The sequence below is a fragment of the Natator depressus genome, chromosome 11 (genome assembly GCF_965152275.1).
Source record: "Natator depressus isolate rNatDep1 chromosome 11, rNatDep2.hap1, whole genome shotgun sequence".
Classification (NCBI taxonomy): Eukaryota; Metazoa; Chordata; order Testudines; family Cheloniidae; genus Natator; species Natator depressus.
In genome coordinates this window covers 58,360,417-58,387,923 of record NC_134244.1, presented here as the reverse complement: position 1 = coordinate 58,387,923, position 27,507 = coordinate 58,360,417, and the positions used below count along the sequence as shown (strand labels likewise).

The window sequence follows — 27,507 nt, the reverse complement described above, 5'->3', positions numbered from 1 at the left end:
GGGAGCTGAGTTGACACCCAGCTATGCACAAGTAAGTCTCCCCTACGCTGGAGGCACAGGGGTAACAGGGTGACTCACAGTCCTGTGTATCCCAAGAATTGTCACAGCCTCTAGGCATCATTGTAGTATAAGTAATAATAATAAACTAAGTAATTCATAAATTCCAAGACCAGAAGGGACCACTGTGATAATCTAGTCTGACCTCCTGTATAACACAGGCCATAGCGCTTCTGCAAAATAATTCCTAGAGCATCTTATGGAAAAACATTCAATCTTGATTTAAAAATATGCAGTGATGGAGAATCTACCATGATCCTTGGTAAACTGTTCCAATGGTTAATTGCTCGTACTGTTAAAAATGTATACCTTATTTCCAGTCTGAATTTGTCTAGCTTCATCTACTAGCCATTGCATCATGTTATACTTTTCTCTGCTAGACTGAAAAGCCCAGTATCAAAAATTTGTTCCCCATGTAGGCACTGACAGTCTGTAATCGTCACCCCTTAACCATCTCTTTGTCAAACTAAGTAGATTGAGCTCCCTGAATCTATCCCTATAAGTCATGTTTTCTTATCTTTTAATCATTTTTGTGGCTCTTCTCTGAACCCTCTCCAATTTATCAACATCTTGAATTGTGGGCACCAGAACTGGACACAGTATTCCAGCCGTGGTCACATCAGTGCCAAACAGAGAGGTATAATAACCTCTTTGCCCCTTCTTGACATTCCCCAATTTATCCATTCAAGAATTGCATTAGCCCTTTTGGTCAGAGGGTTGCACTGGGAGCTGATGTTCATCTGATTATCTACCATGTCTCCCAAATATTTCTCAGTCACTGCTTTCTAGGATAGAATCCCCCGTCCTGTAAGTATGGCCTACATTTAACATTGTGCAGGGAAATAAGCAGAAGTGGAGATGGAATTCATTCCCCCAACTTGCAGGCAGGCAAAGGGGTTGCAAGGATGCCCCTCCAAGACTGTTATTTTCAGATGCTGCCCCTCTATGCCCCTGGATCAAACAGTCTCGGCCCCTGGATTCACTGTGTCTGCCTGCCCACAGCAGCCTCTTCATACTGACATTTTTGGCCAGCCTCCTGCCCCCAGCTGGGAGCTTCAGTGACACAGAGGGCTCTGGGCTGTGTCTCCATGCCTATGTAGTTCACCCTGAGTGAAGAGGGCATGGCTGCTTGTTTCATCATGCTAAATGCTCTTGTGTCGGTCCCTATCCCCCTCTTTTCCACTGGAAGCACAGTAGTGTAACTGGTGTATGCTTTTCCAAGTGTCTGGAGAGTTGGAAGCAAAAACAGTCAGCTTGTGTTATCATCCACAGAACGGCCAAGCCGAATTTCTGCATGGCCCTGTGCTCAGCAGCTGGGCTGGCAATGTGTTCCCAGTGTTTCACAACGTCGCTCGCTCTGTGGCTCACCAGTGTACTCATCATTATTTCCTTTTTCTAACACCAAGATTGGGTAGGACAGAGGTTGTGAGCAGATTCCATCTGCGTCTGGTTTGATCTGCCCTTTAAGCCTGCTGGGGAATTGCCTGGATAGTTTTCTCTGCTGTGTTATAGCGCCACCAAAACCAGCTTGAATCAGAACATGCTGTGGTGTGTTTATCTAAGCAGGCAGAGAGAGACTCCTCAGCTGACATTGACAAGTTATGACTGCAAACACATACTCTACAAGGGAGTGATTTAAGGGGAAAACTTTAAATAAAGGCACTTATCATAACCTGGTTTGATGGCTCCCAAACAACAAAACAGAGCCTATTTTCCCATCCCAAGAAAGGGTGATTAGTTTAGTTTGTTTTGGCTACAGTGGTGGCTAAACCTTTGCCATTTATGTGGTTTGGCTTCCATGCTTTACTCCATTTCTTTTACTGCAGACTATAAATGGACATAGATTCTTGGCAAGCAAGGCCAGATGTGTCAGGGCCAGGTCATCCCTCTATGTTTAGAGCACAGAGGGGGGATTAATGCAGCAGAAAAACCTGCAAAAATGGCCCATATCTGTCAGGTGGGGGCACAACGTGGCATCATGCACCTCTCCCTCCAACCCTACAGAAGCCTTTCTGTGTGAATCCTGGGTATTTTGTGCTCTTTGAGTTTGGGAGTGGAATACGAGGGCAAGGAGTGGGGGCATGTTGAGTCATGCTACATAATCCTCCAGCCAACCCACAGAAGTTAATGCTGTCCCACTGTGACAGAATACATCCTTCAATTCCCTTCCACCCCACAAAGAAAGCTTGGGAGAACAAAGGATACATATAATATGATGTGAAGGCCAAGGATCTAGGCTCTGGTGAATCAAATGAATTCTACAGTTGAGGACCCTCAGCAAGAAAGCCCTGCTTCTAGTCTCTCATACAACCCAGGATGTGATAACCACCAGTGATAAAAAGGCCGAGTGTCACACAGAGAATGAGATGATCTGAGAGAATCAGGCCCTAGAGCTTCACAGCTTAAAGCCAACACCTTAAGGGCCATGCAGATATTATTTGGAAGCCACTGTAAATATAGATACTTGTATGGGAACAAATTCATTACTGGTGTAATGCTACAGAAGTAAATGAAATGACACAAGGAACAAAGTCAGCCCATAATTTGTAAAGTACTTTTGGGTTCTTCTGGAGGGAAGGTGCTACATAAATTCAAGTAATTATCAGTGAAGAAATTGAACAGATTGGTAGGTTCAGAGCCTGATTCAGCCAACCCTGCAGTTTATGATTGCTCATCTCTAGCTGTCAGTATATGCTGCGCTGCTCCCCCCCCACCAAAAAAAATAGAACAAAGTATAGTCAACTCAATAAAATGCAGGCTCCAGTGAGTGTAATGCAGTATGTAAAAAAGATGCAGCTCAATGATCAATTTGTGTGAATAGAGATTAATTCAAAATCAAGGCATGAAGTAAGGAAGAGGAGGAGGCTAACCCAATAATGTTTCCAAAGAATTAATTAAAAACCCATTACCATCTCAGTAAACTGATCGGTACAGGCCATTCGAATCCGCTCCACTGTCAGGGGGCTGTTCAGTGTGAAGATCCTGGTTAATCCTCTTTCCTTCCGCACAGCGGCCACTGCATCCCAGATAGCAAAGAACACAGAACATCCCAGGAACAGCCCTGCCTCGCCCGTCCCCTTGCAGGGAACAAAGGCAGACACATAGGTTTGTGTTAGAAACTGATTGACAACAGGGGGCCACATCCTTAGCTGGCACAAATTGAGATAACTCCACTGAAACTACATCGACTTACACCAGCTGAAGATTTGGCCAATTGACGTCAATGGAGCTAGGCCTGCTGAAGTGCTGGCTCAGACACTTAAGTTTTATATCAACACAGCTGGACACAATAAATCTCCTCAGGGCTCTGAGTGCTCCAAGCCATAGAAGAGTTGAGGACAAGGATTTGGCTCATAATGTTTTGTTTTTTTTTTAAATTCATAGCACATCTCCACTATAAGTAGGGTGACCAGATGTCCCGTTTTTAAAGGGACAGTCCTGTATTTAAGCCTCCTGCAGCTGTCTCGACTTTTTCTTAAAAATGGGCAAATTGTCCCGTATTTTCTGTCCCCTGTCCTCCCCACATCAGTACTGGTGGATTCTGCTGCTGGCCGGATCTCTGCTTGCAAGCTGCCCACACACCAGCGGTGAGTGGGGGGGTCCAGCAGCTGACGATGAGGGTGGGTGTTCAAGGCTGGTGGTGGGGCAAAGCTGCAGTGCGCAGGGACGACCGCTCTCCCTGCTGGTCTGTCAGTGCAGCCCCTGTTGCATGCCAGCTCTGGGCCAGCAGGGCCCTGCCCCCCGTCCTGTTTCTGGCTGGCAGTGGCTGCATGCTGCGGCGGCTGGTGAGTGCGGGGAGGTGCGAGGCAGCGGCCAGTTTTGTGTTCCCTCTGCTGCTCACCCATCAGCTCTTTACGTGCTCCCCCTCTCTCTGTCCTCTCCATGCTTTGCCCTTCCCCCCCTCCCGCTGCTCCTCCATATCCCCCCCAGTGGGGCGCATCCTGCTCCCAGTGCTGTGCGAAGAACCAGCCCCTGGTCAGAGCACTCAGCTCACCAAGAGCCTGGCCAGCAGGCTCCTTCCTTCCCCCACTGCCTCGGGCTGGGCTGGCCTGGCACCCCGGTAAAGCCCAAGACCCTCTGGCCCGGGATGCTGCCAAGGAGGAGCCAAGCCCTTGAAGTCTCTCTGCCCCTCAGCTAAACGCTAGAGTGGCACGGGGGATGGGGGGGAAGCGATTTCTGGCCTGTTCATGCCCCGAACCTACAGGCTCCACAGTAGCCCCTGGGGCAGGGGCTTAGCACCCTCTTCACCCTTCACCCCCGTGCCCTGAGTTCTGCCCCCAGGGAGAGAGGTGTGAGGCTGCTTGGTTCCCAGGCACCCTCCCCTGCTGAGCCATCTCTCTGGCAAGGTTCACTGAAGCCCCTGCAGTCAGGTTCCCTGGGCCCTGGTGCACAATACATCCTTAGGGCTTAACCGTCTCCTGCCTGTACCGTAGCAGGGGGACAGGAGGCGGCTGGGTTATGTTGGTGGCTAAGAGCAGCCTGGAGGTGTTAGCTGCCTTTCAACACTGTGTGGGCAGGAAGGGACAAGTTGCTTCCAGAGCAGGTGTGTGTGGGGGGGTGAGCTCTGCAAAGACACTGGCCAGGTCATCCCTTCCTCCCCTGCAGCTGGAAGCAGCTCCTGTCCCTTCCCTTCCGCAGTGCCGAAAGGCTGCTACTGGCCACATTATGGTGTGAACCATGGCAGAAATCTGGGGGGCATGTGATCCTGCATGCCTCCCATCCACATGTTGCCTGAGGAAGACGCGGTACCAGGAGAGGCGGGTCCGTCCCGGGGTCCCAGCCAGGCATGGAAGGCAGAGAGTGCTGGGCAGGGAGGGTCAGGTTGGTCGGTCGCTCACCTCCCTATGCGAGAGAGGTGTACGGAAGTGTGTGTGTGTGTGACCTTTCTCTGTGTGTGTAGGGAGGCAGGGATGTGTGTGTCACCCCTCCCTATGTGAACCCAAAAGCCTTAAAGATAAGAAGGTAAATAAAAAGAATCCAACTATGCAGTATTTCTTTTTAACCGGGGCTCAGTCAACTTGATGTTAATTTGAACGTTTGTACTGCATAGGTCTGATTGATTACCATTGAACTCGCTTTAATACGAGTAATTTTACCAGGTGTCTCATATTCAGCATAGGGAAATATAGTCACCCTATTAGCAAAGGTTCACTCTGACTTGGATTGCATCTGTCACACTGCAAAGCAATGAAACAATTCAGAACTTTCAGTGTGAATACACCTTCAATCCATCCAAATTCCTTATAAGTAGATTTCATCATATATGATGAAACAGAACTAGGCAGCCTTCCTTTCTTTAGTCCAGTTCCTGAATGGATAAAGTTTGCATTGTTTAATCTCTCCAAAGAACTGTGATGATTTCTGTCTCTAGCATCATCTCCACTAGAAAACGTCTATTTGCTCTAAGCTATTAAATATATTCATCCCTAGTAGGCATCCAAAGTGAACTTTCTCCTGGAAATTCCCATGTCTCAGATGCAGTTCCTCCAGATACTAGGCTGGGGCACTGGACATCTGCCTCTCTTACCAGTACAAGGCCTACACACCATTACAGTCCCACTTAAACTCTATTCTGAGGATGTAATTGGTGCATAAGCCTTGAGCTGGCTCTGCACAGGGGTGAATTTACCCTTACAGCACAAGATGGAAAGGATATGAAGGAAGTTCCTTGTGGATAAGGCAATGGGAGATCTGTATTCCGTTTTCCTGTGAGACACTGGGCAAGCCTCTTAATCTCTCTTTGCCTCACTTCCCCATCAGTAAAATAGAGATAATAATTCTTCCTTTCTTCCACCCTGTGTTTATTGTAAGCTCTTGAGGGCAGGCTCTATCTCTTACTATGTGTATGTACAGCATCTGGTACACTCAAGTCTCAATCTCAGATGAGACCTTCTAAGTTCTACTGTAATACAAGTATATAATAAGAAAGACAAAAAATCAAAATAAATTAATGCATGAAAATTATTCTTTTTCTCACAGCAGGTGAACTTATATAGGTCTTTCTGGTTCTAGAGGTATTACTGGTGCCTGTGGTATTCCCCATTTTAAGTACAGGGAACATCTCTGAAACCTGTAATATCACAACAGCTGGAAAGCACTTTTTAAATACATACACCACACATGCACTTTGGTAACGTTCAAAACTTTCTATGACTTTATACAGCACAGTTGGCTTATTTACCTTGGAGGAGTAGATGGCAATTGGGTTTCGGGAGTTTGGCAGCAAGTAAACCCTGAGCTGTTCAGGTATGTCACAGACAGCAGGGATTTTATACGTATCTGGACCCAGAGTGTACTGCTCTCCTTCTGGGGAGAACTTTATTTCTTCCATTGTATAAAGTCCAACCCCCTGAACAAAGGCACCTTCAATCTGAGGAAAAAATGTACACAATTTCTATTTTCATTCACATTAAAAGATAAAAATGTGAATACAACTAAACTTTTAGATCTACAACATTAACTGGCTCCTTTCCTTCCATGGCAACTGGGCCAAAGACAAATGCTAAACTAAGTAGGATGATATGAGACCAAGTTGTACTCTCACAAATATTCCCACTGGGTCTAATTCTACTCTCCCTTACCCCAGTGTAAATCCAGCATAAAGTCAGTGATGTCAGTAGAGTTATTTCAGATTTACACTGGTGTAACTGAGCAGAATCTGGCCTACTCACTTCAATGGCTCTACTCACAGGACCAGGAATTTGCCCAAGAACTGTAATATAAATAATTAATTCAATCTAACACACATTGAAAAAGGAATTGTGGATGGCAATTGACATTTCTTCCTAGAAAAGTTGTCAGACGCTTTTATTTGACAGCGTTACCTCTGTTAATCTGAGTGGCTAGCCAAAAATTAGGGGTCTTGTAAATTGTTCCATTTTGGAGGAGAAATTGACAATCATCAGGTATTTCTTTGATGCAGTTTTGTGTGCTCACAAAGAATGTACATAGTCCTGTTTTCCTGAACACTTGGGCCACCTGATTCAGCATCTATTGTGCTTTTCCGTGTGTCTGTGTTCTGGGTGCTACTGCTATTGTTTCAACCACCTGGTTACGATGGTTTCTTTTCATTTATCCTGAAGGTAAGGCAGCAGCCACACCTCATCCATATCAACAAGGTTTAACCTACAATAAAAGGTTGAATGCAATCTGAAAATAGGCCAAATTCATACCTGTGCAACTCCTATAGTAATGTCTGGACCTAATTCAATGGTGATATAAAGAGTGGTGCAAGTTGGACATAAAATTGGAGTAAATAGTAAAGGAGTGTAACTTGCATCTATTTGTCAATTCTTGGGTATGTATAACAAGCGTCACTTTTTGGCTAAAGGAGACAGGTATAGAAGGAAAAGCCAATAATAGGAGGGCATAAGATAAGGCAGGTCTCATATCCTTTATCTTACTTACATCATCCTGCTAGCTGCTCGTCTTTCCCCATACCACTTTCTGCTCTGTAAATAAATCTTTTGCATACCCTCTGTGACACACTATTTCTCGAGGGAGCACCATGTAACCCCCATATTCATCATTTATATATAATTGTGATATTTCATATAAAATATGCCATGTAAGGTATCAACAACAACAAGGAAGGTAAATGATGCCCAGGTGGGTGTCGAACAACCATCAACAGTCATTGTCCAGCAAGGGAGTTACAATTCAATAATTCACTTGCACAAGGCCACACCAGGGGAATTGCTCAACCTTGCCTGGTGACTCAGCAACACCCACAGACATGCCTGGACTTGTGTTCTCCATGCATATGGAATGAGGATATAAAACAGGGAACAGAGGCCACCTGGTTTGTCCTTTTTCCTCCCCTACCTATGCTGAAGGCAATGAGAACGCTGGAGTTGAAGAGATTGATCCCCAGGCTAACAGGGAGAGCCTGCGCATGAAAGACTGTAACCAACCTGCAGTATCCAGTGGGGTGAGAAAAACTGCTTAGTCCAGATATTGCCCCATCTAATAAGGCTGAGAATTTAGACTGCATGCTTATCTTTTATTTTCCTTTAGTAACAACTCTGACTTATCACTTATAATCACTTAAAAACATTTTTTGTAATCAATAAACTTAGTCTAATGTTTAACCTTATCAGTGAGTTTGACTGAAGTGTTTGGTAAATCTGCTCAAGTTACAAAGGCTGGTGTATGTCCACTTTCCATTGATGAAGTAGTGAACCAGTTAGTAAACCTGCATTGCTCAAGAAGGGGTCTTGAGCAGTGCAAGATGGTATATTCCAGTGGTACAAGGCTGGGAGTTGGGGGTGGGATTAGGCTGGTGCCTTTCTCTGCGTGATTCATGAGAGGCTCTGGGAGCAATCATGCAATCTGGCTGGGTGTGGGTCTCCACATGGGGTTGTACTGAGTGGTAACAGCACTTGGAGGGGTTTCATAGAATCAGAGAATATCAGGGTTGGAAGGGACCTCAGGAGGTCATCTAGTCCAACCCCCTGCTCAAAGCAGGACCAATCCCCAATTAAATCATCCCAGCCAGGGTTTTGTCAAGCCTGACCTTAAAAACTTCTAAAGAAGGAGATTCTACCACCTCCCTAGGTAACGCATTCCAGTGTTTCACCACCCTCCTAGTGAAAAAGTTTTTCCTAATATCCAACCTAAACCTCCCCCACTGCAACTTGAGACCATTACTCCTTGTCCTGTCATATTCTACCACTGAGAACAGTCTAGAACCATCCTCTCTGGAACCACCTCTCAGGTAGTTGAAAGCAGCTATCAAATCCCCCCTCATTCTTCTCTTCTGCAGACTAAACAATCCCAGTTCCCTCAGCCTCTCCTCATAAGTCATGTGTTCCAGACCCCTAATCATTTTTGTTGCCCTTCGCTGGACTCTCTCCAATTTATCCACATCCTTCTTGTAGTGTGGGGCCCAAAACTGGACACAGTACTCCAGATGAGGCCTCACCAATGTCGAATAGAGGCTCTGGGTTTGCTGCTTGTCTCCAGTAAGGCATTGAGAGAGACAACCCAGATTAGTGAGTTAAGTGGGCACAGCAGTCCCATAGTCCCAGATTGCACCCGGGGGATCCTGTCACATCCCCTAATACAACATCAGTGTAACTTACACTACTTTCCCATTTACACCAATCTTTGCCCAACATGTGCCACACACCTCTGTTTTTGTTACTGCTGAATTTGGCCCAGTGTCTAAATCTATGAATCCACAACAAAAGCTATAGACCTGAACTTTAAAGGAGAGATCTACTCAGGACCAGTGGCTTTTTCAATTAATTTGAGTTTGTTAAATAATGACATTCAGTCACAGAACTATGAGATAAAACTGAGTGAAAAACAAAGTGTATTAGCTAGAAGAATTTAGACTACAACAGTAGTAAAAAAAGGAGTTGAAAAAGCTGAAAAATAACAAAGCAGTGGGAGATGTTCAAACTACAGCAGAAATGCTAAATGTACTTGACAGAGCTGTTCAATAAAGTTTAGCAAAAGAGATCCCTTCTGACTAGTGGAATCATTGTCAGAATACCTCAAAAGGGTGATCTAACTAACTATAACAGCTGGAGAGGAGTTATACTACTAACTATAACAGCTGGAGAGGAGTTGTAGGGAAAGCCTTCTGCATTGTGTTACTACACAGGATGAAAGAGGCAGGGGATACAAAGTTCAGAGAAGAACAGGCTGGATTTAGGTCTAAGAGATCCTGTGTAGGTCAGATATTCACACTAAGAACCATCATAGAAAAATGTATAGAATGGCCAGATCCTCTCTTCATCAATTGCATTGATTTTCAAAAGGCATTTGACAGGCTGCACAGATATACATTGTGGAATATTCTTCGGAATCCCATTATAGTCATCAGCATCATTAGGGCTATGTACAGACATGTGAAGTGGTCGGTAAGGGGAACAACTAGACTACAGAGTGAACAATGGTGCAAAACAGGGCTGCATTTTATTTCCACTGTTTGGCATTGCAATAGACTGTGTACGGGCCAGTACCAGCTTCTTACCGGTACGCTGTACTGGCCCGTACTGGCCTACTTTCACCCCTGGGTAGATGGCAAATGCCTAGAAGAGCTAGACTGTGCTGATGATATTATGCTGCTGAGTGACACTCCCAAAAAGTCACAAAGACAGAAAACTTGACAAAAATAGCAGGCCAAACGGGGCTTAAAATTAGTTATGCCAAAACAAACATGCTTGAAACTCAGACTTCTAATGTGACATTACTGATTGAAGGCAACAAGAAAGTAAGAACAGATTCTCTATCTAGGCAGCACCATATTAACTAATGGAGACCTCAAGGATGAAGTGACATCAAAGATAGGAAAGGCATCCACACATTTACTAAACTCAACAATGTATGGAAAAAATTCAAACATATTCTTGATGCTAACATACAGCTGCAAGAGCTAGGGATCTTCTAAAATGTTAGAAAACTAGATGTCTTTGAAAATAATTGCCTATGAAAGATTCTGTAAGCAGTGTTGTTGTAGCCCTGTTGATCCCAGGATAGACAAGGTGGGTGAGGGTGGCCTGTTAACCTTGAATGGTCCCTTGAAATATGTTTTAACTACTTATGCTAAACAATCATGCAAGTCTACCTGACTAATCTAATTGCCTTCTATGACGAGATAACTGGCTCTGTGGATGAGGGGAAAGCAGTGGACGTGTTATTCCTTGACTTTAGCAAAGCTTTTGACATGGTATCCCACGGTATTCTTGCCAGCAAGTTAAAGAAGTATGGGCTGGATGAATGGACTATAAGGTGGATAGAAAGTTGGCTAGATTGTCAGGCTCAACGGGTAGTGATCAACGGCTCCATGTCTAGTTGGCAGCCGGTATCAAGTGGAGTGCCCAAAGGGTTGGTCCTGGGGCTGGTTTTGTTCAATATCCTCATTAGTGATCTGGAGGATGGCGTGGATTGCACCCTCAGCAAGTTTGCAGATGACACTAAACTGGGAGGAGAGGTAGATACGCTGGAGGGTAGGGATAGGATACAGAGGGACCTAGACAAATTAGAGGATTGGGCCAAAAGAAATCTGATGAGGTTCAACAAGGATAAGTGCAGAGACCTGCAATTAGGATGGAAGAATCCCATGCACTGCTACAGACTAGGGACCAAATGGCTCGGCAGCAGTTCTGCAGAAAAGGACCTAGGGGTTACAATGGATGAGAAGCTGGATATGAGTCAACAGTGTGCCCTTGTTGCCAAAGAAGGCTAATGGCATTTTGGGATGTATATGTAGGGGCATTGCCAGCAGATTGAGGGACGTGATCGTTCCCCTCTATTCGACATTGGCGAGGCCTCATCTGGAGTACTGTGTCCAGTTTTGGGCCCCACACTACAAGAAGGATGTGGAAAAATTGGAAAACGTCCAGCGGAGGGCAACAAAAATGATTAGGGGACTGGAACACATGACTTATGAGGAGAGGCTGAGGGAACTGGGATTGTTCAGTCTGCGGAAGAGAAGAATGAGGGGGGATTTGATAGCTGCTTTCAACTACCTGAAAGGGGGTTCCAAAGAGGATGGATCTAGACTGTTCTCAGTGGTAGCAGATGACAGAACGAGAAGTAATGGTCTCAAGTTGCAGTGGGGGAGGTTTAGGTTGGATATTAGGAAAAACTTTTTCCCTAGGAGGGTGGTGAAACACTGAAATGCATTACCTAGGGAGGTGGTGGAATCTCCTTCCTTAGATATTTTTAAGGTCAGGCTTGACAAAGCCCTGGCTGGGATGATTTAGTTAGGGATTGGTCCTGCTTTGAGCAGGGAGTTGGACTAGATGACCTCCTGAAGTCCCTTCCAACCCTGATATTCTATGATTCTATGAATCTGTTCCACCTTGTAGTTAACAGTGACGCTCGGAGTTAGGCTATGGCTACACTACAAAGTTAAGTCGACAAGTTATGTTGATGTACAGCCACTGCTGTAATTAAACTGCTGTTGCATGTCCACAGTGTACACCTTGTGTTAGCAGAGCACATTCACAGTAGCAGCTCTTGAATCAACATAGAGAGCAGTTCATTGTGGGTAGCTATCCCACTGTGCATCTGGCCCCGCACGGAGTTTTAGGAAGCATTTGCAATTCCTCATAGGGGCAGGTTCAGAGTCACATGATGCAGATTTCTCAATCCCATCATTCCATGGGCATCCTACAAGGTTTCCAGCTGCTTTTCAACTGCCCTGGTAACCGCAAGTCAGCCATTCCTGTCAGAAAGCATGGATCCTGCACTGCTCTTCAGTATTGTGCTGTGTGTTATGAACACAAGGCTATAAGCAGGACTGTCCTTACCCAATCACAAAGTACGCAGCTGCATAGGGCACCAGGAAATTTGGGGCACTACATTTCCTGGTGCCCTGTGCAGCTGCATGCTCCCCCAGCCCCAGCCCCAGCCCCAGCCCCGCCTCTTCCCACCACTTCCCCAAAGCCCCTGCCCTACCTCTTCCCGTCCCTGCTCTTCCCGCCCCCACTTCCCAGCTACGCTGCCGGCGAGTCCTGGGGGATGGTTCCCCCCTGCCCCCCAAGCCTGGGAGCCAGGGGAGTGGAGCAGGCTGGGGCCTGGTCACTCCACTTCCTGCAGGAAGTGGCCAGCCCCACCCCACAGAGGCCAGGGGCGGGCCCCCCCACACCGCGGAGGGCTGGGGCCAGCCCCCCCCCCCCCGCAGAGGCCTGGGGCCACACACAGCCCCCCCACGGGGGGGAGGGGCTGCATAGAGCACCAAAATAGCTAGGGATGGCCCTGGCTATAAGAGGAGCTCAACGGGGTAAGCTATTCAGCTGAGGGAGGCCTTGAAGGAGCATTTTAACACTGAGCCACAGTAATGTGTATTGCTGTAGCGTGCGGAGCCTGGTATTCGTTTGCACCGTGCTACCTCCTCCCTCCATTGATATGAAAAAGTGAATGCCAGTGGTGTTGTTTTTACTTGTCCAGGGAGAGTTTTAATTTTGTTTCTTTTAATTCTTCCTGAAAACCATGCCCTCTTTTCCCACAGCCTGAGGCTAAGCACCCTGACCGCCATCCTGACTGCTCCTCCCACCGGTCCCCTACCCAGATACCACCATTCTGACCCCAGCTCCAACCTTCCCACACAGCCCCCACCCTGACTGCTCACCTGACCAGCCCCCCATCCATACCAACACTCTGACCCCAGCCCCCTCTTTGTAGAGACGGCATGTCTGCGGCTCTGCACGAGGAGGACAATTAGCCTCCTTTGCCTTCTACTATGCCTGCCACAGCTCTTTGATCTTTTTAGACGACACTGCTGCATGTCCCAATCACAGTCTCTCTCCTCCAGGCCCTGAGCAAGTTCCTGCGGCTGGAGCGGAGCTATGCCTGCACAGCCTCCTCTCCCCACAGACCCAGGAGATCCACCACCTCCCGTGTACTCCAGGCAGCAGCATGTTTACTGCATGCTCAGCTGGGCAATAGCTATGTGAGCTCTCCACAAACAGGAATTTCAAAACTTCCTTGGGCTTTTAAAGGGGAGGGATGCATGTCTGCATACCTGGTTGCAGGGCAGCAGAGTTCAAAACAGTGACCAGAGCGGTCACCTCCTGGAGGCCACTTAGGGCGATGTAAGCAACACTGTGTCCACACTGACACTGCGTCACTCTAACTGTATCGCCCTAAGCGCTATGCTTCTCGTTGAGGTGGTTTTATCATGTCGGCGTAGCAGGAGAGTTAAATTGACAGGAGGAGCATTGCAGTGTGTACACCTCCACAGGTAGGTCGACGTAAGCTGCCTTATGTTGACTTAACTGTGTAGGGTGGACATGGCCTTAGTTTCCCAGACCTGAAGAAGAGCTCTGTGTAAGCTCAAAAGCTTGTCTCTCTCACCAACAGAAATTGGTCCAATAAGAGCTATTAACTGACCCACCTTGTCTCTATGAAAGATTCTTGGCATTGGGTGGAAAGTCATCATCACCAATGAAGAGATCTGAGAAATCACCAACCAGCAGCTCATTTCCACCAGAATCAGAAGGAAGCGGGGGACATATCTGGGACGTATACTCTAGATGCCAACACACGGACTCCCACATTAACTGTCAAGTGGAAACCAACTGGTGTGAGGAAATGAGGGTTTCCAAAAGAAACTTTAAGAAGAACCCTTAGCATGGATGGCAAGATAGTCAATCTCAACACCACAGAGCAAACGGAAGTAGCAGCAAATGACAGAGAGGAATGGAAGAGACTGATTTCCCTGCTGTGTGCCAACATTGGCATGGGAAGGATATTAAAAACAAACTAACAACCACCCACCCACCCTAGTAAAAGAAAAATCATTTTTCTGATATGTATTACCCCTACCTGAAAACTTATTGCCAAATCTTGGTCCCATTGAAGTCAACAGTGTATTGCAATTGATTTAAATGGGACCAGGATCTGGCCTTCAGGAATTATTTTTGCTTTCTGTGTAGGGTGAAGACAAGACAACAAGAGGGATTTGTGGCCTAATCCTGTGGTATGCTGAGTGCTTTCTGCAAGGCCTCAATTCCCAGAGTAGTCTACAGGACCTGTGGTCACTCATCACCTTTCAGAAAATGTTCAGCATGTTGCAGTAGCAGGCCACTTAACTTGTTATCATTAACACATGCAACAAAAAGCAAATATTGCCTAATTCCAAGCCCAATCCAACACCTATTAGAGCCAATGGATAGTCTCCCCTTGACTTCAGTGGATGCTGGAATGGCTCCCTTAATGGAAAGTATTTTGGCGCAAGAAAAAGCTATCACTAACATCTACAGCCAAGAGTGCATATGGAAGTATTGGTACATACCTGTCCTATATCTACAGCTGGATTTATGCTGAAACAAGCATCCATGACAATGTCTGTTCTGATGTTCTGTTAAACAAATATAAACTGTTGTGGGTACATACTTTACAAGCAATAAAAATAGCAGGTTTTAAAGAATGCGAACCCCACACCATAAAATAATATTCCATGTTGACAGCAAAGTATTGCAGATTTATTCTGAAGCACAGAAGCAAGCTTCAAAGGCCTTGGATTGACCTGTCTGAAGTGGTTTTGGTGAACACCCATGAGCATATGGCAACTGAAACGCAACATTAGCGCCTGGGCTGAGTTAAGGAGCAGGCTGAACATTTGCCCCAGAATGAACTTGTTGCTTGCTCTCCTGGTAGAAGCCCAAGGTTTGGATTGTGGTGGTTAGCTAGTGCCTGTGTTAGGTTGTGAGTCTAGAAGTGCTGCAAGGGGCATTGTGCCTGAAGAAGGAAATCAGACGAGTGGCTGCTGTGCTACACTTGAAGAAGGTATAGTCAAGTGTCTGCTCCCACTGCACTGCTAACTGGTGGGAGAAGGTATCTGGACTTGAGCAGCACAAGGTGTGGGGGAAGCATAGCCCCACCCATGGTGGCAGACACCTCCAATGAGTTGTGAGAGGCATGGTAGTTGCCGCTCCTGAATGTGCTTCCCTCAGTATCACTGAAGCCATTCTGCCTGTCTCAATATGCCACAAAAACAATGCCTTTGGGAGCTGCTCTTTGTCTGGTGCCCCCCTGCATTGCCCCCTTTATGTGGCAATGCCTTCGATTGCTTCAATAAAACCATGTGAAATAGGGGATCATTACTAATTAACTGGGCACATATTGTTGCATAGTGGGCCCCTGTAGGCAGGTTCAGTCTATCAGGTCTCATTTAAAAGCCACAAAATAAGGTGGTTATGTTTATTATATTATATTATATTAAACTATCATCTTCTGTTCTATTGGACTTTCTCATCCTTAGTCTCATTACTTATCACCAGATCTTCTTTCTAGAATGTTAACAAATGAGATTGAGAATGACAGAGCCATTTAGAGTTATCTTGGCACTTTCTTGAGAACATGAAATGAATGTCATTTTTCTCTTCTCAGTGAAAAAAGCAAGAGGAAAAGTAACTACACCAGTGTAGCTCTGGAGGGAGACATATAGGAATCTAACCAATGTGTATGTAAAGGCACCATTTACCTTGTGATCTCCTGTCAGACAGTCAATCTCCACTTCAGAACAAGCAGCTCCGAAAACAAAATATGGGAAAGCCTGGCCTTCCCCTGTATCCCAGTTCATATTTACCACATAGCCTCTGGTGGGAGTAAGAGCATCCTTCAGACTGAGTGAGCAATGGCATTTGATCTCCACCACCACCACCCCACCCTCAATTGCGGAGCAGATTGTCATGGAAATCATATGAAAAGAACAGGTTAATATCCTGCTCCAAGGCAGCTGTTTTCACAGGCTGTGGTGAAGAAGGCCCTCAGTGTTGCAGCACTGCTGTGTTTCTGCTGCACACAAGGAGATGGAGAGCCAGAAGGTGGCCCAGACTCCTAGGCATCATGGAACACTTCTATATCCCATCATGGTGGGAGGCTGTGCGGAAAACTACATGGTCCCATCTTCCAAGCACCTAGCACAGGGCGGGAGATGCAGCAGTGGCCAGTGAGTATGGCCTGGGGAGGAGACTTATCCTTCCCTGGCCCCTGCCATCGCCCTACATGCAGCCTGTTTCTGTGAACCGTGCGCTAGGTGCAGGATTTGGCCTTCAATAGAGAAGGAAAGGGGGAGAGTGAAAGGATTGGGGAGGGTGAGAGGGGAGACTCTTATCCTCATTTGACACACCCCCAAGGTCCACATCTATGATCCTTGATGCCAGTCATTTCAGAAAGACTAACAGCATTCCTTACCTGAAGTAGCCAGTAGCTGAAAGACTCACACTTTGCTCATAAGCTTCAGTAATCTGCAATAGGTACATTTAGTGTTAAAGATGAATAGAAATTTAAGTAAAGAAATAAAAAAATATGTTTTAAAAAGAAAAGTAACAGTGAGGAGCACTAGGATGCAGAATGGGACAGCAGAAACCCAAACGATAGAGAATGGAAGTTACTGCATTTAGCACAATTTAAATCAGTTTCACTGCATCTGCATTAAGGGGTCGTGCTGGTGTAACATTTTAAATAAGTTCATTTCTAAACACAGACCAGGCCTAGTGACTTGCCGGTGGTGACAGAGGGAGTCAGCACCAGAGCCAGGATTAGAATTTAGAACTGCTCATTCTCAGTTCTCACCCTACTTACTAGACCATACTACTCTCACTCGGACTTTACCACAGTTAGCAAATATCTTCATGCTTTTCAGCAGCATTAATCAGAAAACGTTTATGTACATTGATACAAACCCATAACCCTACTAATTTCAGTGTAGTGGTTAATTAATTAATTAAAATCAGAAGAAATCATAATAAGTAATCTGATACACTCTATTTCAAACCAGTAAGGTAAGGTGAAGGAACAATCCTTCCCTAAAGTATGTATGATGAGCATTCTTCAGCCTGTTAGCCCCGCAGGGCAGGGAGCGTCTCTTTTCTAGGTTTGTACAGCACCCAGCACAATGGGGCCCTAATCCTGATGGGGGACTTTAGGCACTGCCACACTAGAAATATTTTCTGCTACTAATAATTTAGAAGCCTGAACAATCATGCAGAACCAATTGCATCTTAGTTTAAAGAGAAGTGGGTTTTCATTAGGTACTTGTGTCAGAGGGGGCAGATACTCAGGCACTTGCCAAGAAGATAAAGTAGCTGTGGTTAACACTGCATGGGAAGGCAGTTACAAAAGGATTAGAAGGAAAGCTTTGGCAAAGAACAGCCTGAAGTTTATGACAATGGTACAGTAGTGATGTACTGGGAAATGCTGCAGGAAGAGGAAGGAAAAAGCTGATCTTGGTGTAATGGACACCAATAAGGTAGATGTATCCATGGCAGCCAGCAGCAGGGATGGAGAAACGAAGTGGTATCTGGTGCAGGCCTAACTAGCCAAACCTATTCCAGGGGAGAGGTGCTTTGGACTGTAGCCCTCTGGTGAGGACTTCATTCTGCAATGGACAGAATGATGACGACATGGTGTTCTGGAGATTTTGGGAATGGTCATTATACGTCAGTACATCCATTAATAAATGTTTTGTCATCACTAAATAGAACAGTGTGATTTTTACAGGGTTATATGTAGGAATGCAGTCACAGCTACCACCATCCCCCTCTGAATAGTGCTGCATGGCCTCCCATTTCAGGACTGATTTCTGATGAATACTGCACAGCTGATGCATCTATGCTGCTATATACATAGACAACACTCCTGAGCTCCTATCCCATTCCCATATAAGGCCAGGTTATTCCTGGCCCCTACCTGGATACATAGGAGAGGACAGCACAAGGGCACCCCATGCAAGGGCCAGGGACAATCTCAGGAGTTTGCCGGTCATGTCAGGGGGAGCAGGCTGCACCATCCATCCTGAGGCACAATCCCTCCTGAGCTCCCCCTGGGGCAGTGGGCTCCACACTGCTCCCTACTCAGGGCTGTTGCTAGATGCCACAGTATAGCCCAGGACTGATGAGCTCACACCCTAGCCCATGTTTTTTTATAGTCACGTAAAAAGCAGCACTGACCCAGTCCTCCCATTTCCCTTCGGGGTTTTTATTAATGATGGGCTCCAGGCGTTTCCGAAGAATCTGACAAGCATTCTGGAGAGGAGAGAGATGGGAAACAATGAACAGAGAAAAGAAGATGAATTCAACAACAGCAGCAGCAGCAGCAACATCTGCTTTGAAATTTAAAAACACTATAGCCTTTAATATGGCACTGATACCCTGCCAGGTATCTCTCCAGTCCACCTCTACCCACTTTTGCTCCATGCTGCCTTCGACCAAAGGCTGTTCGAGGTGAGTTTGATTTGTGTCAGAGAGTCATTCTGAGTACCATCATTCCATTGCTCCTCACGAACATCTAAACCCCTCTTCTGTGTTCTGCTAGCTGGCCAGCCACAAAAGCAGTGCTTATCAATGAGCAGCACTGGTGTCTGTCCTGGTGAAACTAGCCCATTTGCACACCCATGTTTAAGTGAAGCCATCACCAAGTAGAAGACAAAGAGCCTGGCTCTGATCTCTTATTGATTTTACACCGATATAATGTCACTAGCTTTGGTCAGTTTACAGTAGTGTCAGCAGGATCAGGCCCAAAGTACATAAAAAGGTAAAGGTGTTTCATTCTGACAGTAATCACATCACCAGATGCACATGAAATATACCCTGGACTCTTTTATCAGCTTATGTTTAAGTATCCATGGTGATACGAGGACCAGTCGATTCCTCTTACTAAATCCTGCACAAGTATCTTTAGATCTGACACAGGAAAGCAGAGAGGAAAAAGGTTGCGAGCTAGTACTAGTTCAGTAATTTGCCCTGCCTTAAACTGCTCATGTGACAAACAAACAAGAGAGACTCAGGTGAGGATACTAATATGCTTTACTAGTGGTGCTCAGAAACTACAACGATGAATAAGGTGCAAACGTTCAGAGTGATGTGTGTCATTTGAAAGAAGCAATAAAAATAGTAATAATTCATAAAAAATGTAACCTGGACTGCTTTCCCATTGACGTCTGACCCAATCGATCCTGCTGTGACAATCGCATTAGGCACAGTTATTGTGCTTGTTTCACAAAAGTGTACATATGACAATGGCACCTTCAATTCACAGCTGGCAATCTGTAAGTAAACAAAACTATATCCAGACCCACTGAGAGTAAATAGTATTGACTCAAGAAAAAGAGCACTGGCATTGCTATGTCTACTCAAGACTAAACTTGATAGCGGGTGGCCAGTGTTACTTTGACAATGCCAAGCACTGGAATCTTATTCAGCTTCTGTTTTTTTTACAGATCTACCCTGATGACATGCATATAACTGCCTTAATAAGAGGTGGAGACAGCTGGGAATAGCTATTTACACTGAAGCCACATCATTTTAGTTTCCTGCATGAATAATTTGTCCCCCTCCTCGTTTTGGGTCCTTGTCATCTGTTGTGTTGTACATTTGGTGCCTAAATACCTTTATGGATCTAGGCATTAGTCTCTGAACTTACCCCTTCCTGAAGTCTGGCTTTACCTGTAATTCAAAAGCAGTCACACAACATAAATCTCGGCCTGAGCCTCCATCCTGACCTTGGCTGTTGTAGGGTTTCCCTGCAGAACCGCTGAGTGCCATTCGCCTTCTCTACTAATGCAATCTCATGAATATCTTTCTCGTATTTTCATCTTCACTCAAATGGTTAATTCCTGTCTAACCTGCAACATCTTGGTGTGAATTCCTTGTCCCAGTTCAATTCCACCATGAGTCACCAGCACAGACCCGTCAGTATAGATATGGACCACAGCTGCAGACTAAGAAAAACGGACAGAAAATTGTTGTTTAATTCATTAAGGCTGACGCTAACATAATAAACCTTTTTAACAAGGGGATGTACCAACAAGAGCAGGGATGGAGTCAGATTTCATTCCCAGAGGGCACAGCAATCTGGGTGTTGTTAAGAGGGTGAGAGAGCCCTCCAGTTGCCTGACAGCAGCAAGCTTCTTGCAGTTAGCAATTTAGGATGAAGAGCCATTTAGCTAAGTAGTTTATTGTTAATTGGAGTTCTGCAAGGACTGCAATCATTCGTGTCAACAATTAATTTTTTAATTTTTTTGACAGTTTTTTTATCTTTGTGAAACTGGGTGACAGAGAATAGTCATCTCACTTCTGTTGTGAAGTATTTTTAGCATCAAACTCCATTTCTCCCTCATTCCCAATCAGAGGAGGAGGAAGCAGTGTTTGATGGTGGGCTGCTGGTCCTTGTGGAAGGTAGGTTGAAATTCACCCCATGCAGAAACTCAGCACAAGACCAAGAAACTACTTAAATCCTATTTAAGCCTTATTTTGAGACCTTAGGTGAACTTAATGGTGTCTAGTCTTGTACTGATCCTCTGCACAAGGGTGAATTTCCCCCTTTGTGTATGTAACTCACAGCCTCGATGTTCTTTTACTGTAACCATTGTGGGGTGAATTATCTGAAACTCTCTCAGAGCTCTCAACCTGCAAACTTGCCAACTTGTGACACAAGCAACTGAAATGACTGAAATGTGAAACACCTGGATTTTGTTGTGCATTGCACTGTAACTCATAGATTAGAATATTTTGGGATTGTTTAAGAATATCAAACCTATTGTAAAGGATATTTTGTGACGATGTAATTTACATAAAGCAAAACTGCAAAAAATCAGACATTTACATCACATGCAGCTATAAGGAACCCCACAAAGATCATCAGCAAGGGTTGAACCTTCAGATCCCCAGCACAAGCCTCTACTGCTTCAGCTACAGACATAGTTGTTATGCTTATTGTGGGCAAGCCACTAGAAGCAGCACGATACACATTTTGCTAGTGAGTTACACAATCATTTGCTAGACGGAAGTAGAATGCTGGAATCAGGAATCCACAGTTCTACTCCTGGCTATGGGAGGAGAGTGTGGTTGAGTGGTTATAGCAGTTGCTACAGAGAGGACAGCAAGTACATAGATCTGGCACATTCCTTCTGAAAGAAACTGTGGATGAGACTTGGGTCTATCATATTAGATACCAAGGTGTGTGTGTGTGTCTCTCTCTCCTCCTTCCCTTTTCCTTGACAGCTGTGTTTCCTCTTATTCTTTAAGAATGCTGGAGCTCTTATCTCTTTAAGGCAGCACTTCCAAAGCTTACCTGATGGTACAGTGTAGCATTAAATCCAACTGAAAACTTCATAGGAATAATGGCAATCCCTTTCTTCTTCCAGTAATTTTGCTTGTTAAATTCTTCCACAGCTGTTTTCCTGCTGTAGTAGTCAGACTTCTCCATACATTCTTTCCAACATTTCACCAGGTTTGTTGCATTGAGCTCTTCTTTGAAGGGAGTTAGATTAACTCCTTTGTACATGTTTATCTCCCTGATCTGAAAAAGAAGGTGAATAAGTTGATACAAAATACTTATGTAGTGCCAAAAGTGTACACAGCACTTTAATGACACATTCCCTGCCCTAAAGAACTGGTAATTGAAGTGCCTGATTCTGTCAGCCTTACTCACATCAAGTAGTACTTATGTACCAGAGTAGTCTCAATGGGAGTACACAGATGTGTAAGTACTGCTCAGTGTAAGTAAGGCAGTATCAGGCCAAACACATGACAACAGCCCTGGGGAGGATGAGAGAATTATTAATGATTAGAGAAAAGGAGGAGGGGCTGCTTGAAGAGGGGAGTTGAAGGAAGAAAAAGAGAAGTCTCATGGCAGAGAAATAGATTCTGATAGGGGTAGGATGCAGCTTTATAGAAAGCACAAAGCTGAGAGCAGGAAAAGGAAGCAAAGGGTGGAGCAAGGCCTGGGAGCTGGGAAGGGCATAGGCAGTGGGATAGGGAAATGAGAGTAGAAATACAGGGTAGGGTAAGGTTGTGTGGGCCTTGTAGGTGAGGCCAAAAAGCTTGCAAGGGATGTGGTAAAGGGCAGAAAGTCAGTGGGGGGAAGAGGTAGGGAGAAGAGAGGATTACTCACCTTCGAGATGTGTGTCCCTGCGGGTGCTCCACTTCAGGTGTCGGTGCATCCCGGCACCGTTGATTGGAGATTTTCGGTAGCAGTGCTCTGTCGGGACGTGCATGCACAGTAGCCGTCTTGCAGTACTGTTGGAGTCTTGTCTAGCGCGCACGTGGCCTGACCCCTTCAGTTCCCTCCCTACCATAGAGTGCTTGTATCGAACTCCAAAGTAGAGGGGAGGAGGGTGGGTAGTGGAGCACACACTGGGGGACACATCTCAAAGAACCTCAGTTACTGCACAAGGTGAGTAATCATCTCTTCTTCGAGTGCTGTGGGTGCTCCACTTCAGGTGATCGTAGAGTAGTGTCCACGATAGTTGGGGGGACGTTGGAGTTGTAGGTATAGTGGAGGAGAGGACCATTTCACCCAGTATGGCATCAGCTTGTGAGTCTTGTGTAATTGTGTAGTGGTTAATGAACGTATGTTCTGAGGCCCATGTAGCAGCTCTCTGCAGATCTCTGAGATGGGTACATTGTTCAGAAAAATCAATGGATGCTGCCATGGTTTGGGTAGAATGGCTCTGTCTTATTTGTTTGTTAACGTAAGCGGATGCAGCTCGAGATCCACTTAGATAGTATCTGCATAGATATAGCAAAGCCCTTGGATCATGTTGTCAAGACAAAGAGTCTCAGGGATTTGTGGAAAAATTTAGTTCTGTCCAGGTAAAATGCTATTGCTCATCAAACATCTAGAGTGTTTAACATGGCCTCCTGTGTTCTTCCGTGTGGTTTGGGATAGAATGTGGGGAGATGAATATGTCGGTTGATATGGAAGGGTGAAGCAATTTTGGGGAAGAATTTGGGGTGAGGTATCAACGTGATCTTGTCTTTAAAGAAGATAGTATATGGTGGATTAGCCATAAGAACACCTCTCACTCACTCATCTAGCAACCAAGAATGCCACCTTCTTTGAGAGGTGCTGCAAGTGGCCAGTGGTTCAAAGGGTGGTCCAGTAAGGCCTTTGAGAACAAGGTTTAGGTCCCAAGTGGGCATGGGTTGGCATACTTCTGGATAGAGATTCTGTATGCCAGTGAGAAACCGTTTGGTGGTCAGGTGTGTAAATACCAAGAATCCATCGAATTTATGATGGAAAGCGGTGATCACAGCGAGATGTACTTTAATAGAGCTCGTGGATAGTCCTGAGTTCTTTAGCTCTAAGAGGTATTCTAGCACTAGTGACAGCGGTACAGTGTTGGGAGTGATTTGTTGGTTCTGACTCCAGATGGAGAATCTTTTCCATTTTTGCAGGTAAGTATTGCGTGTGGATGTACGTCTGCTATTCAATAACACATTTGACTTGTTCCGAACAGGTTAATTCGTGTTGTTGGAACTATGAAGAAGCCACACTTTCAGATGGAGTTTCTCCAGGTTTGGATGGACGATCTGACCGTTGGCTTATGAGAGGAGATCTGGTCTCAATGGGAGAGTTCATGGAGCCCAAACTGTCATGTACCAGGTCTGTCCGGGCCACGCTGGGGCTATTAGTATGATTTTGGCATTGTCGTTCTGTATCTTGTGTAGGACACTAGGGATTGGTGGGAATGCATATAGGAGCGCTGTGTCCCATGTGAGGAAAAAAGGGTCCCCTAAGGATTGAGGTCCTAATCCCGCTCTTGAACAGAATAACAGACATTTGTGATTCTGAGATGTAGCAAATAGGTCAACGGTGGGAAACCCCCATCGTTGAAATATATTTTGTAGGACTGTATTTCACATTCATGTTCCTGTGAGAACCATCTGCTTAGAGTGTCCGCTGTGGTATTTTGACATCTGGGAAGGTAAGAGGCTGAGATGTCGATGTGGTGATGAATACATTAGTTCCATAGTTTTATGGCCTCGGTACATCGGGAGTGGGATCGTGCTCCCCCTCATCAGTTGATATAGAACATGCATGCGATATTGTCTGTCATCACCCATACACATAGGCGCTGAGTCCGTGGGTGCTCCGGGGCTGGAGCACCCACGGGGAAAAATTGGTGGGTGCTCTGCACCCACTGGCAGCCAAGCTCCCCGCCCCAGCTCACCTCCGCCTCCTCCCCTGAGCATGCCATGTCCCTACCTCTCCACCCAGTGCTTGCCACCGCAAAACAGCTGTTTCACGGCAGCAAGCACTGCGAGGGAGGGGGGAGGAGCGGGAATGTGGTGCGCTCAGGGGAAGAGGCGGGGCCGGGGCAGGAATTTGGGGAAGGAGTCCAATGGGGCAGGGAGGGGGTGGGGACTTTGGGGAAGGGGTTGGAATGGGGGTGGGGCAGGGGTGGAGTTGGGAGGGGGTCACAGCGGGGGGGGGGGTGTCGAGCACTCACCGGCGCCGGGAGAAGTTGGTGCCTATGCCCATTACAGTCTCGTTCTTTATGAGTGGAAGGAAATGGAGGCAGGCATTCTGTACCTCTCTGAGTTCCAGTAAGTTGACATGGAAATGTGTCTCTGCTAGTGACCATCTGCCTTGGATTGTATGATGATTGAGGTGTGTGCCCCAACCTATCAAGGAGGAATGTGCTGTGATCATAACTGAGGGTGGTTCTTGATAACAGGAGATCCCTAAGCAGAGATTCTCCTGCTTTGTTCACCACTGAAGGGATTCTAGTACCTCGAGAGCAAGGGTGCTGGAACAATTTTTATAGTCAGGGTGCTGAGAGGCACCGAATCAAACTGTAAACTCAGTATATAATGGAAACCACTTCAAGCCAGGGGGAGCTGCAGCACCTCCAGAACCCCTAGTTCCATCACCTATGTTCTGGAGGTGGTGTTACAGTCTTGTTCAGGCTGTGTTTGATGGGTTTGTATACTGAACTCAGCTGTAGGTGTAGTCTGGCATGCTTTACCATGAATGTGGTGCCTGCCATGTGTCCTAACAGCTGTAGACAGATTCTTGCTGTGGTTCATGAACTGGTGTAAACTGTCTCTATGAGATTTTTTTATTCCCAGAAATCTGGTCTGTGGTAGACACACTCTGGCTTGAACTGAATAGATGTGCTCCAATGAAGTCTAGTTGTTGTGTGGGTATCAATGTCGACTTTTGTATGTTCAGTTGCAGCCCTAGGGTTTGGAAGAGGACAGTAGTCTGTTGGGTGATTTCTGTCATTGCTATCCGATTGGGGCCTTTCAGAAGGCAGTCGTCTAGGTACAGGAAAAACATGATCCCTTGCTTACACACGTGCACAGCAACAACTGTAAGGGTTTTGGAGAAGACCCTCGGTGCAGTGAACAGTCCAAATGGAAGCAACCTGCATTGGTAGTGCTTGTGTCCTACTGTCAATCGGAGGAATAGTCTGTGAATTGGGTGAATGGTAAAGTGGAAATATGCGTCTTGTAGGTCGAGGGCTGAAAACCAGTCTCCCTGTTCCGGCACTGGGATTATCGTGCCTAATGTGACCATCTTGAATTTCTGGGAGCAAAGGAACTTGTTGAGTTTTTGTAGGTCTAGTATGGGTCACCATCCTCAGTTTTTCTTTTGGGTCAGAAAATTGTGGGAATAGAAGCTCTTTCCAGGGGACCTAGTTGCAGTTGATGTTGTACTTCTTGCCTTAATAGGTGCTTGTGAGAAGGGTCCCTGAAGAGGGACCAGGAAGTGGGTTGGGTAGTTGGGCAAGAAATAAAGGGGATGGCATAGACCAATCGTATGATCTCTAGGACCCAGCAGTCCTTCGTGATGGACTCCCATGCTTGGTAAAAGGTCTCAGTCAATGGCCAAATGGGCAAAGTGGCACTGTCTTGAGGGGAAGATCTCTCAGACCCTCGACCAACTGTTCAAAATTGTTGCTTAGTAAATGGTGGCTGTTGATTGGGGTTAAGCTGGTTGGTGTCATCATGTTCTGTTTCTCTGTCTGTTGTTGTACGGTCTAGCATTCTGGTGACTAAATGGTGTGTCTTTAGAGCGGTGGGAAGGTTGGTAGAGCTTTCTTTTAGCAGGTGGTGTGTAAATGCCCAGTGTGCAGAGTGTCGCATGCGAGTCTTTCATGGAGTGCAGCACCTCATTAGTCTTTGATGAGAATAGTTTGTCTTTGTCGAAGGGGAGGTCTGGCACCTTGAATTGCAGTTCTTTTGGGATGCCAGAAGACAGAAGCCATGAGGCTCTGTGCATTACAATTGCTGTGGTTGTGGTACAGGAGAGTGGGGCGGGGGGAGAGAAAACCTTTTGTAGTGGTAAACACCCATTTTTTCATGGTTTGTGTGTATAAAAAGATCTTCTGTACTTTCCACAGTATGCATCCGATGAAGTGAGCTGTAGCTCACGAAAGCTTATGCTCAAATAAATTGGTTAGTCTCTAAGGTGCCACAAGTACTCCTTTTCTTTTCATCAGATCTTGGCATCTCTTCTCAGCAGGAGCCGCATCTTTTAAAGCCTGGGGACCAGGCATGTCTGAGGGAGTGCTCCAAAAGGAGCAGGGAGCGGGAGGATAAAAATATAATTTTTTTTAACAAGTTAACTGCTAACTCCGAACTATAGCTAACTTATCTAAAATATCTAACTAATATTTCTCTTTTTTCTATCTACAGGGGAAGAAGCTGCTGCACTGCCCCGAGCTCTGTCTGCTGTCGAGGATGGTTGAGAAGGAACCGAAAGGGCTCGGGCTGTGCTCGTGCTAGATGAGACTCCAACGCTGCCACGAGACAGCTACTGTGCACACAGGTCCTGACCAAGAGCTGCTACCAAAAATCTCCGATCCAACGGTGCCAGGACACACCGACACCTGACGTGGAGCACTCACAGGGACAACACTTGAAGAAGAAGGCAACATTGTTGGAGTCCTGGGAAAGGAAAATTACTTTAGCAGCCATACATTCCACAGACTAGAGGCGGGGTGCAGGCCAGACAGGAGGGGGACATGTTAATCAAGGCAAGAGGTGACCAGGGTATGGACAATGACTTTATTAGTGGGTACTAGGAGGAAAGGGTAGATATTAGTGATATCAAAGAAGGAGAAGGAAAGGGAATTAGTGAGAGTCTAGATATGAGGGGACAAGTTAAAAGAAGAGTCAGTTTGATACTAAGATTACAGGACCGGGTGATTGGAGTTGTTGATGAAGACAAAGAATGGAGATGGGGGAGGAGGGT

The 27,507-nt window shown here is 45.9% G+C and overlaps 1 protein-coding gene and 1 long non-coding RNA gene across 2 annotated transcripts in view; one reads left to right on the top strand and one right to left on the bottom strand.

Moving 5' to 3' along the window:
- Positions 1–27,507, bottom strand: part of LOC141996111 (aldehyde oxidase 2-like) — a 66,287-nt gene that overhangs the window by 2,430 nt on the left and 36,350 nt on the right. Inside the window, 9 exon segments of the mRNA XM_074967879.1 lie at positions 2,967–3,134; positions 6,239–6,427; positions 14,810–14,875; positions 16,001–16,115; positions 16,714–16,766; positions 18,471–18,545; positions 19,437–19,565; positions 20,144–20,239; positions 21,592–21,819. Of these exon segments, the coding sequence (XP_074823980.1) occupies positions 2,967–3,134; positions 6,239–6,427; positions 14,810–14,875; positions 16,001–16,115; positions 16,714–16,766; positions 18,471–18,545; positions 19,437–19,565; positions 20,144–20,239; positions 21,592–21,819 (1,119 nt within the window).
- Positions 23,035–27,373, top strand: LOC141995625 (uncharacterized). The gene is made up of 3 exons (XR_012641377.1): positions 23,035–23,114; positions 23,762–23,907; positions 26,949–27,373. It is a non-coding gene; the product is annotated as an uncharacterized LOC141995625 (long non-coding RNA).